The sequence below is a fragment of the Carica papaya genome, chromosome 8 (genome assembly GCF_054855325.1).
Source record: "Carica papaya isolate Zhongbai chromosome 8, ASM5485532v1, whole genome shotgun sequence".
NCBI classification, from domain to species: Eukaryota; Viridiplantae; Streptophyta; class Magnoliopsida; order Brassicales; family Caricaceae; genus Carica; species Carica papaya.
The window spans coordinates 716641-733340 of record NC_142316.1 but is presented as its reverse complement, the minus strand read 5'-3'; the positions used below and the strand labels follow the sequence as shown (position 1 = coordinate 733340).

At 33.1% G+C, this 16700-nt stretch overlaps 2 protein-coding genes across 3 annotated transcripts; one reads left to right on the top strand and one right to left on the bottom strand.

Moving 5' to 3' along the window:
- The first annotated feature begins 303 nt into the window (after positions 1-303).
- On the top strand, positions 304-6088 carry PIP5K6 (Phosphatidylinositol-4-phosphate 5-kinase family protein). The gene is made up of 8 exons (XM_088209610.1): positions 304-2053; positions 2792-2959; positions 3142-3307; positions 3609-3725; positions 3815-4008; positions 4735-4910; positions 5007-5082; positions 5456-6088. Exons 1-8 carry the CDS (start codon positions 924-926, stop codon positions 5742-5744), a joined length of 2316 nt encoding a protein of 771 aa, XP_088065736.1. The 5' UTR covers positions 304-923; the 3' UTR covers positions 5745-6088.
- A 6352-nt stretch (positions 6089-12440) lies between these two features.
- SRS6 (SHI-related sequence 6) lies at positions 12441-14745 on the bottom strand. 2 transcript variants are annotated; one of them, XM_022032671.2, is made up of 3 exons: positions 14596-14745; positions 13775-14390; positions 12441-12904 (listed from the first exon to the last, which is right to left on the bottom strand). In XM_022032671.2, exons 2-3 carry the CDS (start codon positions 14238-14240, stop codon positions 12621-12623), a joined length of 750 nt encoding a protein of 249 aa, XP_021888363.1. In that variant the 5' UTR covers positions 14241-14390; positions 14596-14745; the 3' UTR covers positions 12441-12620. The 2 variants fall into 2 exon arrangements, with proteins under 2 accessions (XP_021888363.1, XP_021888364.1); XM_022032672.2 differs by lacking the exon at positions 14596-14745 and having other exon boundaries at positions 12441-12877; positions 13775-14502.
- Between the last annotated feature and the right edge of the window lie 1955 nt (positions 14746-16700).

The window sequence follows — 16700 nt, the reverse complement described above, 5'->3', positions numbered from 1 at the left end:
TAATCGTTCGACCGACCAACGAAACAACGGGTCATAAACATAACTTTGATATTAATTAATAAGTGAACTTATTTATGTTTTATATAGTAAAACTACAGCTATGTAGTGAAAAAGTAATCACTGAAAATATTAAATTTTGATTTTTTTTTTTTTTTTCTGGATTAACCAAACATGATTTTGTTGAAAGTTAATCCTAAAATTAGTGGTTAATGGGAGTGCTTGAATCCCAAAAAAAAATATATATATATATATATATATATATATATATATATAGAGACTAAAAATGGCATTCACATCAACACTTCTCTTCTCCCTCCAATTGTATGGTTTGGTAGTCATTTTAGGAACCAAATCCGGAATCAAACAATCCCTTGAATCTCCACTAAACAAAGAAAACAAGAAAAAAAGAGAAAGAAAATTTGCCCAGAAACAAAGAAAAAGCCAGTCATTGGCACCAAACACTTTTTCTCTTTTTTTTTTTTGGCTTTCTTCACCAATCTAATCCTTCCATAATTTCTTTCCAAAAAAAAATTTTCAGAATCTGCAAAAGATACCCACTTCACAGAACCAAAATCAGATTGAAAGAAGAGAAAGAAAAACAAAAAACAAAACCATAACAAGACAAAATCCTTTTTTGGTTTCACCTTTTCGTGGTTCCCTCCATTCTTCTTCTCTCCCTTCTGGGCGTTGTGCCAGAAGCGACTTTCTTCTTCTTGACAACAACCCGTTTCATCACAGACTGAAAGAGACAGGTAGACACACCAAAGGTGATCTCTTGGTCGGAGGGGATAGATGAAGTTTCAATTTTTTGGTATGGGTAATTAATGAAAGGAAAACAAGAGGGGAAGAGGAAGAAGAAGAAGGAGTGTAATGCAAAATGACGAGAAGGAGATTTTGAAAAAAAAGTTTTTACATATGAGAGAATGATCAAGGAGCATACAGGCATTGTGAAGGCCTGGGAAGCAAGAATAAGAAAATCACGAGCAACAAAGAGGAGAGCCAACAGAATATTTACTCCAATGTCTGTGGCGCATGCTGACGATGCTGACGAGCATGGCCCTGGCGAGGTCTATCATGCCGAGAAAATCTTCCCCGGCGGCGACTTCTACACCGGCCAGTGGTGTGATAAACTCCCACATGGACAAGGAAAGTTCCTCTGGACTGATGGCTGCATGTATGTTGGTGAGTGGTATAAAGGGAAAACCATGGGTAAAGGGAGATTCAGCTGGCCCTCTGGTGCCACTTATGAGGGTGATTTCAAGATTGGTTTTATGGATGGGAAGGGAACTTATACAGGTTCTTCAGGAGATACTTTTAGAGGATCTTGGGTCATGAATTTTAAGCATGGAAATGGTACACATAGTTATTCCAATGGTGATTACTATGAAGGGGAATGGAGGAGGGGATCTCAGGATGGTCATGGACGGTATCAATGGAAGAATGGGACTCATTATACTGGTCAATGGAGAAATGGGTTAGCAGAGGGAAATGGTACAATGATTTGGAGTAATGGAAATAGGTATGATGGGTTTTGGGAAGAAAGTTTTCCTAAGGGAAATGGGACTTTTAGGTGGCCTGATGGTAGTTTCTATGTGGGTGTTTGGAATAAAGATCCCCAGGATCAAACTGGGACTTATTACCCTTCTGGTTCTCCATCTGGGAGTTCAGATTGGGATCCTCAGCAGCTGTTTACTGTGGATTTAAATGACTACAAGATTTGTCCTGGTGAAAAGATTTCAATTTTTCCATCACAGAAGATGCCTAACTGGTTTAGCTCAGAGTACTGCCTTCATAGATCCAGAGGCACTGAGTGCAGGCCAAGGAGGACTTCTGTTGATGGGAGGGTGAGCAATTATAGCTCTGAATTTGATACAGACGCTAATGGTGATGGGGATTTCAGGAATGGGAATGATGGTCTTCAGCTTGATGATTCGGATGCCAGGCATCCTAGAATGAAGCCATTAAGAGTACAGCCTGTGAAGAAGCAAGGGGAGACAATATCAAAAGGACATAAGAATTATGAACTCATGCTTAATTTACAGTTGGGAATCAGGTATATGTATTTTTATGTTGCCTCTTGTATGTTTGAATTGCCCAATACAACTGTTAAGAATGATTTCGGTTGCTGTGTATTTGTTAAAGAGGAAGAAAATCACGGTATTAAAGATAAAGTAAATCAAAGTATTAAAGAGGAATAAAATTATGATATTAAGGAGGAAATAAATCAATGTGCTAAAGAGAAAATAAAAAAACTGGTATTAAAGAGGAAGAAAATCAGAGAGTTAAAAGAGGAAATAAGTGAGAGTAGAAATGAAGCAAATCAAATTAAAGGATAAAATTATGTGATTTGTAATTTATTGTTTATTTCATTTGCTGTTCTAGAAAACCTGTATATATAAAGCTATAATATTTAATGAAATGCACATCAATCAAAACCATCCTTAACAAAAGCAAAGTTACACGAAATGTTTCTTACCATACTTCTAGTTCAGTTTTGTGTTTAAGTGATTTTTGGAAAGCATTAAAGCAGAAACGTTTCGCAAACATATTCTTGTTTCCTTCGTGTTGATTACCCAATATACTATGTTGTCCCATTTGGGAACGCAATAGACCTTACACTTATATATTATCTCTTTGGATAAATAAGATGAATAGATAAGATCTTTACTTATGTTAGTCATTGCTAATAGTTCTTGTGGCAAAATTTTCCCAACAAAAATCATTTTGCAAGAGTCTTCTGCTGAGAATTTTCTGGTCTTCTTGAAAACTGGTTTATGGTGTCATTGTGCAGACATTCTGTTGGAAGACCTGCTCCAGCCACCTCTCTTGACTTGAAGGCATCTGCCTTCGATCCGAAGGAGAAAGTATGGACTAAATTTCCACCGGAAGGATCCAAGCATACTCCACCTCATCAGTCCTGTGAGTTCAAATGGAAGGACTACTGTCCGGTGGTCTTTAGGTCAGGGCTTGAACCATTATCCTGTATCGTTATAGATTTGTGGTGTTGTTAAGGTTGATTCTGGGTAATGATAAGAAAAAATCCTTTCAAATTGCATTTGGAGACAACAAGAAAAACAAATATTTGTCTTGCATTTTATTGGATTGTTCATTGTATATTCATAGTTTTCTGTAATTCTACAGGACCCTCAGGAAGTTGTTCAATGTGGATGCAGCTGATTACATGTTATCAATATGTGGAAACGATGCACTACGGGAACTGTCATCCCCTGGGAAGAGTGGAAGCTTTTTCTACTTAACTAATGATGATAGATACATGATAAAGACTATGAAGAAGGCAGAAGTTAAAGTGAGTGTCAAATGAATTTTGTTGTACACCATACTTTCACTTAGCATTTTTCACAAGCATGCTAAGAACTTTTCCAAAGCTGAGAATTTTCATTGTTCATGCTTCAAAATTCTCATTGGATGATTAGAATTTGTCCTTTATGATTCAGTTTTTCACAAGTTATCAACTTCTTCCTACAATTCTTTAATTGCTTATGAAGTTTGGATGCTTGATAAATTTCTTTTTCTTCTAAAAATTGAATATCCACTGCTTTTTCTTTTTGTTTAACTTTAAGAATCCTACATGGTCAACACTAATACAGGTTCTCATAAGGATGCTTCCAGCCTACTACAATCATGTACGAGCGTTTGAGAACACTCTTGTCACAAAGTTTTACGGTCTCCATTGTGTGAAGTTGACTGGGACTGCACAGAAGAAGGTAACTTCATGCCCATGGCATTAGTTCTCAAAGTGAATTTTTTCAGAGCCAGTCTTTGTTTTTTTGCTCATTTGGGATTTATAAGCCAGGTCCGATTTGTCATTATGGGGAATTTATTTTGTACTGAGTACGCAATTCATAGGCGGTTTGACTTGAAAGGATCTTCCCATGGTCGAACCACTGCTAAACCAGAGTCAGAAATTGATCCAAATACAACCCTCAAAGACCTTGATCTCAATTTCATATTCAGGTTACAGAGAGTCTGGTTCCAAGAGTTTTGCAGGTGAAAGTCTTCTGGTTCCGTTCTCTTTCCTTTTTTATCATGTTGTGGAAAGGAGAAATGGTTCGTGCAGTAATGCTCTTGTAATTCATAAAAAAGAAAAGGGAAAGAAAATTGAGGGAAAAAAGAATTATTGCTTGCATTTGCATAATAAAATGATACTCCGAATTAAGTCGTCTCGGAATATTGAAACTTGGCTCTAATCGGGTTTCAATGTTATTTACTTACAGGTGGCTAATCTTTAATTAACTTAGTAGTTGAGAGAAAAGGCTTTTCTTTTAGAAATAACCTACTTTGTTGTGTTAAATGGACTACTTATCCCGTCTTAATTGATTTATTTATTTATTCATGGAGTTGGACTAAAAATTCGATTTGGATGCTTATTTATTTGGCACCGGACACTGATATTAAAAGCCTACAGAATTTGATACAGTTGTGAGAATGAAGAGCTCCATAAGGTTGGAATACATGAGTATTCAAAACCAAAACAAACAAATATTCAGAAAACATATCAAACACCAATAATGACAATATTAACGAAGTTGCAAGATACATTGTAGTTTCTACGGAACTACAATATATCGAAAAGGCATCTAAGAAATTATACTTTGCGTGGGGAAAAGATTTGCTCTTGTCTCCGAGAAGGAATACTCAAATCATTAGGAAGCAATGCTTTATTATCTCTACTTTAGTTGTTTCTCTATGTAATCTGAAGTATCCTTGATGCAGGCAAGTCGACAGGGACTGTGACTTTCTTGAACAAGAGAGGATTATGGATTACAGTCTTCTTGTAGGTCTACATTTCCGAGAAGCTTCATCCAGGGATCCAGTGACACCTCCACGTACTTCTGGAGTTTGTACACCTACTGGTCATCGAACACCTACTGGACATCGCACGCCTACTGGTCATCTTTAGTCATATCTCGAGTTATTCTTAATTTGTGATTTTTATAAAATCCTTTCTAAATAAAAAAAAAAACATGTTATATTTTACCTGACAGGACATGAAGATCCAGATAATGGAGTTCCTCGCCTTTCTAGAGTGGATATGGATAAGCTTCTTTTTGATCCCAACGGGTAAAATAAGTACTTGAGCATTCACAAAAACCTTTTTTCCGCAAGAAGTTTAAAATATAATCTTGTTGTGTGTATTTCAATATTTTGAGGACTATGACAAATTTCAGTAGTAGTTACCAAGTTACCTCAATTAAGTATTGGTGTTCTTTATTTGTTTTCAGGTAGTGCAAAACTTTTCTTGACACTGTTCGTGTGCCCAAAGTTTTATAGTGTTTTTACCAAAACGATCCATATGTTTCTAAACTTGAACTTCTGAATTCCGAAATTCTGTCTCCTGAATTATGAGATTTACTCGGTAGTAGAGATTCATAATTTTGGTATATACAGTAGTAAATGCTTGTTTTTCTTATAGTTTGCCTATGGGATTATGCAGGTGGGCTTCTATTAGGTTAGGTATCAACATGCCAACAAGGGTTGAGCGAACGGTGAGAAGAAGTAACTGTGAAAGTCAGCTGGTTGGAGAGCAAACCGGAGAATTTTATGATGTGATTCTATATTTTGGAATAATAGACATCCTACAAGACTATGATATCAGCAAGAAGCTTGAGCATGCTTATAAATCAATGCAGTATGACCCCACTTCTATCTCTGCTGTTGATCCGAAGCAATATTCAAAACGCTTCCGGGATTTTATCTTCAGAGTTTTTGCAGAAGACACTTGAAAGGTATGAGTTAACCCGAAAATTCTCAACCTGCCCTAGAGTGGCTTTCTGGTCCTCATCATAAGATGACAGCAAATTACCAGTAACAAGGTTACTATTTCGGCTACCAGTGAGCTGCATTTCAAAAATGGCATGCAGCTGCCAAATACAATACACAATTTTGTGACTACTCCGAGTTATGATCTAGCTTGATCATCGTCTTTATTAATTTACACTTAACAATTTTTTATATTGGTCTAATGGAGATATAGGTGAAACTCGAAACGGTTACTCAAAGCTGTTTCGGAGATAAATGAAATTAACTGAATTGTGGATATGTATTCGAATTGATTCTTTTTGTACCAGTTTGTTGGGTTCCCCGGAAGGTGAAGACAGTATCTGGGTTCGACGAAAATAATGTTGTACAGAAGGTGATTGGATAGAATGTAGCTGTTAGTTATTTACATCAAATGAAATTCAAAGTCTTTTTCTGTCAAAGACAAATAACTTCTCCTTCATCTATATATATATATATATATATATATATGTATATATTGAAATATGAAGAATTACTTGTAGTAATACAAGCACCAAGGAGGTGCTGTTGATTTACAACAGTTATAAATCTATTAACATGTTAACAAGTTCTGGTAAGTCTTGTATAATAACTAGAAGATGAGCTTATAACAAAAATCAAAGTGTTTATTCTTTAAACTATCAAAATCATTAACATCCTTGACCCCTCTGAAAACCCATCTATTCCTCTCTTATTTATTAATATATATATATATATATATATAGATATCAGTATATATGAAAACTGAAATATGACCTGATGAAAGTAGTGGAGCACCTTGACTCCAACAACAGCTAATTTCATAGCTTTGAACATGTCAAACTACACAAAAGTCTCATAAGCTTATCAGCCAGAAGGACACATCTCTGTATTGTCTTTTAAATATATATATATATATGTGATACATAAAAGAATATGTGTACATGTGTGTGTGGATATAATGGTGAGGCACAAAGAATACATACATGGCCCACATCATAACATGTATGATGTTTGAGTTGGTGAAAATTATAGAGCATGTCAAGGGCAGGTTTCTTGTTAAGGAGGCAACCTACCCCAAACCCTTGACTCTTGAAAGGGATAATGTTGTCAACTATAGTCACCCTTATACATATATATATAGTCCAATCAAACTATATGTATCAACCAAAGGAAACATATTTGGAATTCTCATTTAATTATGTCTTTAACAGAAAGTCACCAATTTATTATTATTGCAAAGAAAAAAAAAATATTTTGTAACGTTTAATTGCGAACTTCTTATTCTCGACATATATGCATTATATAAAGAAAATTCAGTCGAGCGACCGGGACCCGTTGCAAATTGTGTTCGCTTTAAATATATTTTAAATTTTCATTTAATTTATAAATATTAATTTTTTAATATGTATAATTTATATATAATTTATATATTTGATATATAAGTAAAATAATGAATTAATCGTCTTCTATTATTAGATTTATTTTTTTTTAATTTGATTTCTAACGGAAACGCCGATTTATCGTTTCTTCTCCGCCAATAACGTCTACTCCTTCAACTCGTTCTAAAAAAAATAAGATTTCGTGTAATAAGTTTTTGATATTCAGTAAGTCCTGTTAAAAAATAATCATAAAAATCGAAGCATTTACCTATCCAGCCACGAGGTAGATCGGCCGATATTCCTCCGATACAAAAATAGTTATGCGTCATTCTTATACCACTGACAGTTTCGATTAGATCTTATAGTAAAAATACCTACTTGAATCTTATACAAAATTAACTTGGATTGGAGTTTTTTAAAATAAAAATACAAAATAATTTATATGTATCATTATAAGAATTTTATAAATAAATAAAATTAAAATTAATATATTTATTTTTTTAATTTTAAATGATTTTATTTTTTCATTCACCAATGTCAGTAATAGTCAGCTTACTATATTAATTATTTCTAAAAAATATATAAATATTATAATTAAAAATAAATAAACAAAAATATATGATAAATAAATAAATAAATGATATTACTTTAATCAAGTTTCTCAACATATTTTTCAACATAAAATAAAATTTTAATTGTGTCATACTCAAAATTTCTCCAAAATAAAAATAATAAATAAATAATAAATTTAAAATAAAAAATGTAATATTGGACCCGAAATTTGATCAGAATTAATTTAAAAAAATAAAAATAAATATATTTACATATAATTTTTAAATTTTTAAATTTTTATTTAATGTAAAAATTATGAAAAAAATAGGTGAAAGATGAAATTGAAAACAATTTTGAAAAAAAATGGTAAAAATTTAGATTCATGAGGTATTTTTAAAAGAAAAATAAAAATTGGGGGTCAAAAAACAATTTAAAAAAAATGTGTCATGTAGGACCGCCAAATCAGTAGTCCCGACGAACCAGAGTACACCGCGTGGCAAGGCGTGCTGACTCAGTGCCACGCTGACAATCTGCGTACCAGCGATCAGATGATCTGGATTTGTTCCAGCACACATGGACAATCCGAATTCATTCCCTCCTCAGGCGCGATTAGACGGTCACGATTAAACACGATGAATAGTCCAGATTTGTCTCCTTTTTAAATGCGATCGTACGGTTCAAATCAAATCGCGATGAACGATTCAAATTCATTTTCTCTTTAAACGTGATCAAACGATCAAGATCAAATACGATGAACAGTTCAGATTAAAGGAAGATGGGTATAAATACTTCACTTCACATCGAACCCTAACCCTAGTCGCCAGCCCCTCACCGTAGAAGAACCAGTCGTCGGAGAAGGGAGCCGACCGCTGCCCTTCATCGCGCTCGGAGCCACATCTGATCGCCAGAAAAGGTAAAAAAAATTTCATTCACTCGAAATTTGATTTTGAACACCCTCATGGCCAAATCGGAGCAAAAGACCCTACAGATGAGCTAGAAACCGTGAGTAAAGTTCGACGGTGCCACCACGAAAAAAATTAAATATCACCTCCAGTGAGCCCCTTATCGATTCTCGTTTCGTACGATTTTTTTATCATTGTATTCATCATTTTATTTTCTACAGATTGACCGAAGAAAAACGTCCAACCGCGAAGGTAAGCTGGCGGAGCTGCCGCACTGGAAAATCTGCCGCTGGTGAGTTTTTATTTTTCAACTTTTTTCGGCTAACCAAATCCTCTTAATGTGTTTTTTCATAGGGATGAGTATAAAATCGGCCAAAATTGGCTAAAACTAGCCAAAAACGGATAGTCTAAGGTAACCCATTACTGGAGCACGGCGGGCCGTTACCGGAGCACAACAGTGCCGCTGTGCTGGAATTTCGAAATTGGCCGGAAAAATTTTTTATCACCGATTTTGAGGTTTTTTTTTTTTTTTGTATTTCTAGGTACTTGAAGTATGTTTTAATTTTCGAATGAAAATTTAGGAAACCCAGTGACCGCCAATAAGCACAGCTGAAAGTTTAGTATTTCGAATACTGATTTAGGTACGAATCTTTCACCTTATTTCCTGTCATGACATTAAAATTTAATTATAAATAATATGGTATTTTGCGTAATTTAAAAAACTTCGATAATTAATTACAAGTTACTAATGGAGCTGAAACTAGTTATTTATTATTATTTGTCATGTTTTAACTGATTGATTGATTTTACAATTTTAAATACATAATAATACACTGGAGTTGGTAAGATAATTCAGTTTTATTTTCTTGATGCATGTATTGCTTGTCTTGTGTGATTTACAGTTAAATTATAAAACTGAAAATTAAATGTAAGCGAAAAATTCCTTGATTAAGTGAATGAATGAATAGTAACCTTACTGGATATCCTGGGAGATGGTGTACGGACCAGGTACATAGGACCCTATTGCGAACGTTGTCTCATACCGGGTACGGTATCGAGAATTGGTATTTTTGGTACTCATATCGGACGGGGTATGGGGACGGCCAGTTTCACCCTCATACCGGACGGGGTATTGAGGAATGATATTTTTGACGCTCATACCGGACGGGGTATGAGGACGGCCAATTAGTTGACAATATTGAATAAAAGTTCGCGCGTAATGGGGACATCCATATGAAGCCCATAGATACCAGTAGACAGATAAAAAGAGAAAGTTATTGTTCTATCTAATTAAAAATGAAATTACGATGTTGTTTATGTTATTGACTCTATAGGTCGATTTTGAAAATCTCGCTACGGTAAGTATGTAATAAATGATTTTATTTATGATAAATGAGTTTACTGAAATTAAGTTATTCATTAATTGTTTTTATGATTTTTACTAACCTTCATTTCTGTATCAGTGAGTAGTGTGATATGGGTTAATATAGTTCACTCTTTCATTAACATTTTCATATCAAGATGACTAAGATCTAAATCTCGATCCACAAGAGGATTGCGAATAAGATGCCCAGTTGTTTGCTTTCCATTTATTTCTTTGATTTTTCGTTATTTTTTTAAGGGTCATTTTCGTATCCCTATTGAGTATTCTAAATTATTGTGTAAGAAATGTAAACTCTAAATTTATTATTTTGCTTCTGCATTCAATTTATAATTTATTTCTTTTTATGTTCAGGCATGTTAAAAAAAATAATAATAATAATAAATTTGAGAATTATAGATATTATTATTATTATATTTTATGTAAAATTTATTTTCTATTCTAAGTTCCATTTTATTTTTGTTTTATTGTGAGCATTTTATTTGAACTAAAAAGGCAGAAAAGCCCAGCAATGTGGAAGCCCAGGTCCACCCAAAACGGTGCTTTTAGTTGTCGTTTTGGACAATTTATAATTCAAAATCTGGTTATTGAGTGAAAATGTAATGATAAGTATGAATAAAATAAATCCATGTGGTGTGTTTTATTCTATTGGTAGCATTTTGAATCAAAACCCCTCTTGGTTAGTAATGTTTATAATAATTCAATTAGTGAAAATATAATGATTTATAGTTTTATGTTGAAAAATAATAGATATATATACACACACATATATATATATATATATATATAAAAGAGAGAGAGAGATAAGAAATACAATTAAAAAAATAAGAAAATAATAATAGTAATGTTAATCTCTATAAATAAAATATGTTTATATATATATTTTTAAAAAGTTAAATGCTTATTTTCATCAAAAGTGTATACAGTTTCAAGTCGAATGGCCGAAGGATCAGCAGCCGGCTTAATTGTTTTAGGTTTTAGTTCTAGCATTATTATATAAACCATCACTGATATTTATTCGATCATAACTTTTCAACGTATGGACTCGACGAATAAATCTGGATTAAAGATAAAATAATTAAATTCTTATAAAATTAGAAGATAAAAAATTATGATGATAAATAGTAGTATTTCTTACATCTCGTTATAATAATAACCGTATCAACGAGTACTCGTGCTAATAGCAATGATACAAGTCTTGTGATTCTACAAGTCAAGAGTAGTATGAAAATTAGATGTAAGAATTAAGTTAAGAATAATACGAGGATGCCAGATGAAACGAATTCGGAGAATCATAATCATACATGTCGTGAGAATACTTCTCAATACTTATGACAATAAGGAGAAGAGATTATTTGCAAAATTGAGATAAGCACAAAGACTCTCCCTATAAAATGGTACCGAGGGAAAAAAACGAATTCGGATAATTGGGTTCTAAACGTACAAATTGCCATGAGAATACTTCTCAATGCTTGTAACAATCAAGAGAAGAGATTATTAGCAAAATCGACATAAGCACAGAGGTTCTGTCTACAAAAACAGTGTCAAGGGAAAAAAACGAATTCGGATAATTAGGTGGGAAACATACAAAAATCTGCCATTAATTTTCTAAGATTTGTCTGCAAATGACTTTTTGCACTTCACTCCAACAAAAAAGATAAGAACATACTACATATTTGCATGAGTTTACATCAGAGGTCAAATTATGTAGTGAAAAATACAGAGAGTAAAGCAGATTTGGATCAACCCACATGCAATTTTTTCTCCTTTTTCATCAAAGATTGATGTTGATATTGCAAACATGATGCTTGTTTTCTTATGAAAGCTTCACATCAATGCTTTATTTTGTTTGTATATATGAAAGAAAGAAGCAGAAGTAATTGATCCCAATTGGGATTGCCTACTTAGTCTACACTGTCAAGCCTTCTACTATTTCAATTCTGAAACAAACCCATGAGAAATTCTTGATGATTTCAATTTCAATATGAATCTAATGAGTAGTTAACATGGGTTTAACTCCAAATCTTTTTCCAATGAACTTAAAGGCATCCATAACAAATTCTGTAACACAGTTAACTAGGATAAAGCATTGATGCTGTGAAAATATAGAACAGCAGAGATCAAACTTCAATAATCACATTATAATTCATGTAGTTCATGATCTTTTTTTTCTCAGATAATATTGTGATTTAGCTCTTTAATCTGCCATTAGAGTGCACACAGAAGCTTAATCTATTAGTACCTTGAGGAATTAATCCTCAGTTATTAGAGACTACATCATCAAGCTTTTTACCATTTTTTTCTTTCTTCAATTCTGAAACAAACCCATGTTAAATTCTTGTTGATTCAATTCCAAAATGAATCTAAAGATTAGTTAACATGGGTTTAACTCCAAAGCTTTTTCCAATGAACTTAAAGGCATCCATAACAAATTCTGTAACACAGTTAACTAGGATAATGCATTGTGCTGTGAAAATATAGAACAGCAGAGATCAAACTTCAATAACCACATTACAATTATGTAGTTCTTGATATTTTTTAAAATAATTTTGTGATTTACTTCTTTAATCTACCATTAGAATTCACACAAAAGCTTAATCTATTAGTAACTTGAAGAACTAATCCTCAGTTATTAGAGACAACATAGGCAGTGTGTGGACCTACAATTGGAGGAGAAGAAGATTCACTGTTCCTCCCACTTTGAAACTGCAATTTTGAGATGCAGGGCAGCAGATTGTTCTCATCAACTCCGTGATCATAGAGGAATCCTTTGAAGACATGACCACTGATATTTACAGTAGCCTGATAGCCAACCTCAGCTTTACCATCAGCAATGGCAGTTACTCTTATGCACCTGAAGACTGCTGGTGCCCGGACTTGGCCTGGTAATGAATTTTTAAAGTTTGAATCTGCGTGTAAATAGCAAAAGAATATGTATTGATTTGACTCTACAAAACCAACCTGAAACAAGTTTAAGATAAAGAGGAAGAGGAAGAAGAAATTTTGCAGTAAGAAAGTAATAAACCCAACTCACTTTGATCATTACTTGTAGAAACTTTTAAAGTTTAAGATTAAGAGGAAGAGGAAGAAGAAGTTTTGCAGTAAGGAAGTAAATAAACCCGACTCATTTTGATCATTACTTGTAGAAACTTTGGAACTTTAAGATAAAGAGGAAGAGGAAGAAGAAGTTTTGCAGTAAGAAAGTAAACAAACCCAACTCAGTTTGATTGTTACTTGTAGAAACCTTGCAAGTTTAAGATAAAAAGGAAGGGGAAGAATAAGTTTTGCAGTAAGAAAGCAAAAAAAACCCAACTCAATTTGATCATTACTTGTAGAAACCTTTAAAGTTTAAGATCAAAAGGAAGAGGAAGAAGTTTTGCCGTAAGAATACAAATAAACCCAACTCAATTTGATCATTACTTGAAGAACTTTGATTCAGAGTTTCTTGACAATATGTATTGATTTTACTCTATAAAACCAACTTGAAACAAGTTTAAGATAAAGATGACGAGGAAGAAGAAGATTTGCAGTAAGAAAGCGAATAAACCCAATTCACTTTTATCATTACTTGTAGAATTTTGATTCAAAGTTTCTTACACACTTGGGAATACTATCAAACAATAAACAGGCATATTACAAGAAAAGAAGAATAACAAAAGAAAAACAGAATGATGGAGAGAAAACAAAAAAGGAAAAACTGAAATCTTTCATCAAATTAGCCATTTTAACAAAATCAAAGTCATCTACTTTCTTAATGTTTAGAGAGAAAGAGAGCAGACCCTGTTGAGCAAAGCTGGTTTCAAAGCGGAAACAAGTATTATTATCAGATGCAGAAGCCATTCTTGATCTTTTCACCCCACAAGAAGAAGAACCAGAAGAATCACCGGCGCCGGCAGTAGAAGCAGAAGCAGCCGCCTGTTTCTCTCTCCGGCGAGCCGCCGGCACCCAAGTGCTCTTCAGATGTGTAACACAATCATAACCTCTAGTCTTACAACAAGTCCTGCACCTACCATATCCACACTCTTTCTTAGCTCTATTCCCACAGTCTCTACATGCTTTAACACAACCCAGATCGTCATCACCCTCATGATCATCAGTCTCTGCAGTACGAACACCCAAACCCACATGATCTTTCTCGGTTTGATGAGTATTGGGTGGATGGTTTGGGTGAGAAGGTGCTATGAGGAGGATGTTATGGAGACCTAACATGGTGGGTTGGTCATGATGTGCAAAACTGGTGTGCATGGTGTTGTGGTGGTGAGTGGTGGCGGGAAGAGGTGGTGGAGGAGGAAAATGAAGTGGTGGCCATGGTTTTGTGGGTGGTGGAGGTGGAAAGAAGGTGCTATAATTAGTTGGGTTGGCCACAATTGGTGATTTTGTACTGCGACTGACTTCCTGAATATATAGAATATATATCAAAACTGTGAATACAAATGAAGCCTAAGTTCTGGGGGGCTACCTTACCTTACCTATATAACTTATAAAAACAACATATGTATATATACACGCACCCACATATATATATATAAATAAATGAAACCTTAAGATGTATTAGTTTAAGTATTATATATATATATATATATGTATAAGCAATTATTACCTGTAGTGGGTAATTATCCCATGGGCTGCTTAGGCTGGAAGACTGCTACTAGACTCTCAGTTTTCAATTATTTGCTTCTGGTTTTCAGAAGCCTAAAGAAAGAAATGATTGGGAAATAAACCCATTTATGGGTTTAAGGAGATGATAAATGATCATTTTAAACATTTTCTTAGATATTTATATATATATATAATTATATTTTATGAAATTTTAACTATAAACAAATTCTGCACTCTCATTATTTTTCTTTTGGAAAAAAAATTGTTAAATATATATTAATCAGCAAGAATTGTACCTGGGTTTTTCTGCTAAATATATATTAATGAAACCACTCTAGTCTTTTCTATATATATATATATATATACATACACACACACACACATGTGTATTTTTCCAATAACTTATATATACAGCTTTTAACTCAATAGCTTACTTTTCCCAATTTTCTTTTGCTCTTCTTCACTCTTTGGTTTGAATCAAACCACTCTAGTCTTTTCCATATATATATATATATATATGTATGTATGTGTGTGTGTATCGCCAAAGGGTTTTCTGAAATCCACCTCATCAGGCAGAGAGAAGTTTCCCCTTTTGATTTTACTGCCAAGAACACCTTAGTGCTAATTGAGCAAGCAAACAAACCAGGTGAAGCCACATTTTACTCCACTATAGACTCTCTTCTCCCCTTCATGATTACCACTCATATACATACAACACCATGAAAAGGCCTCTTTTTCACTTGTATAAATTATTGTTTTTTTTTTTTTAATACAATTATAAGAATTTTAACACAAGATAACATAAATTATTTGTGATTTTAATATATTTTGTTATCCATAGAGTTTTAATTAAATTATTTTGTTTAAACTACTCAGATTATAATAATAAATATTAGAAAAAGAAGACGTACTTATAATCATTATTTTTAAATAGTTTATCGTAATATTTTTAAGTATTTTTTTTTTAACGAGATAAATTCGATTCTAAATAAAAATTTTTATTTAGAAGACATATTTTTTATAATAACTGGTTATCAAGTTAAAAGAGGAATTCCGGTTGACTATATAAGTATGGAATATACATAAGTAGAGAACGAGGGGATTTAAAATATTTCTTTTGAGTACGGCGACATCAAACCACTCATATACATATATATCATTATCCTTCGTCTCAACCCTCATAGTATTTGGTATTTCGATCGCTCGACTCCCGACGCACAAACATCCTCGAACCCTAATTCTTTAAGTCTCTCGCTCTCGCAGTCTCTCTTAATCGAACAATGGTAAAAGGTCCAACCATGACGCATCCGTACTAACCAAAGGAGGTCCAACCACGAAAGTTTCTAAATCTTATACAAGAAAACAAATATAGTATTAACTCATGAAAATATGGTGGTTAAGATTTGTAGAGATTATACTACTCAAACAAAGTTATAAAAGCTAAATATTTTATAGTGAGTTATATATGATTACCACTAAAGAAAAAAATAATTGTATATTGTATATTGTATATTGTATATGTATATTCTCTTTCTCCCCATTTATTAAGAGGGTGATTGAGAAGTAAGTGACCCACCAAAATTGTTCAAATTAAATCACCATAATTAAGAATAACCTAATAAGACATTTGGAAATTGATAGTCATATTATGGAATGGTGCTTTTTAGGTTAGTGGATTTCTAAAAGATGAAAATGCCAAATTTACATGAGATTTGGAGTAGTAGGCATCATTAGGGTTTGCTTTTTAGGCTTATCAATCCCATCACTCCAACCAAAAAGCCTAAGAGGACCATGCCCTACACCTTACACCCTACCCTACACCCTACCCTACCCTAGGCCTTAGGATTAGGCACTACACTATAATATAATTTTTAAAATACAATAAAATATAAGGTGCAATTACCAAAAATAAATTAAGGGTACTTCACTTTTTAGCCCCATTTCACTACCAATCATAATGTTGTGACCATTAATAATAATAATAATAATAATTAATTAATTAATTAATTAATTAACTAATAATTACTAAATTAATGTGCTTTATCAAGAAAATAATAAATTAATATGTAATTTTAGATTAGGTATTTTAATGTTGAATTCATAATT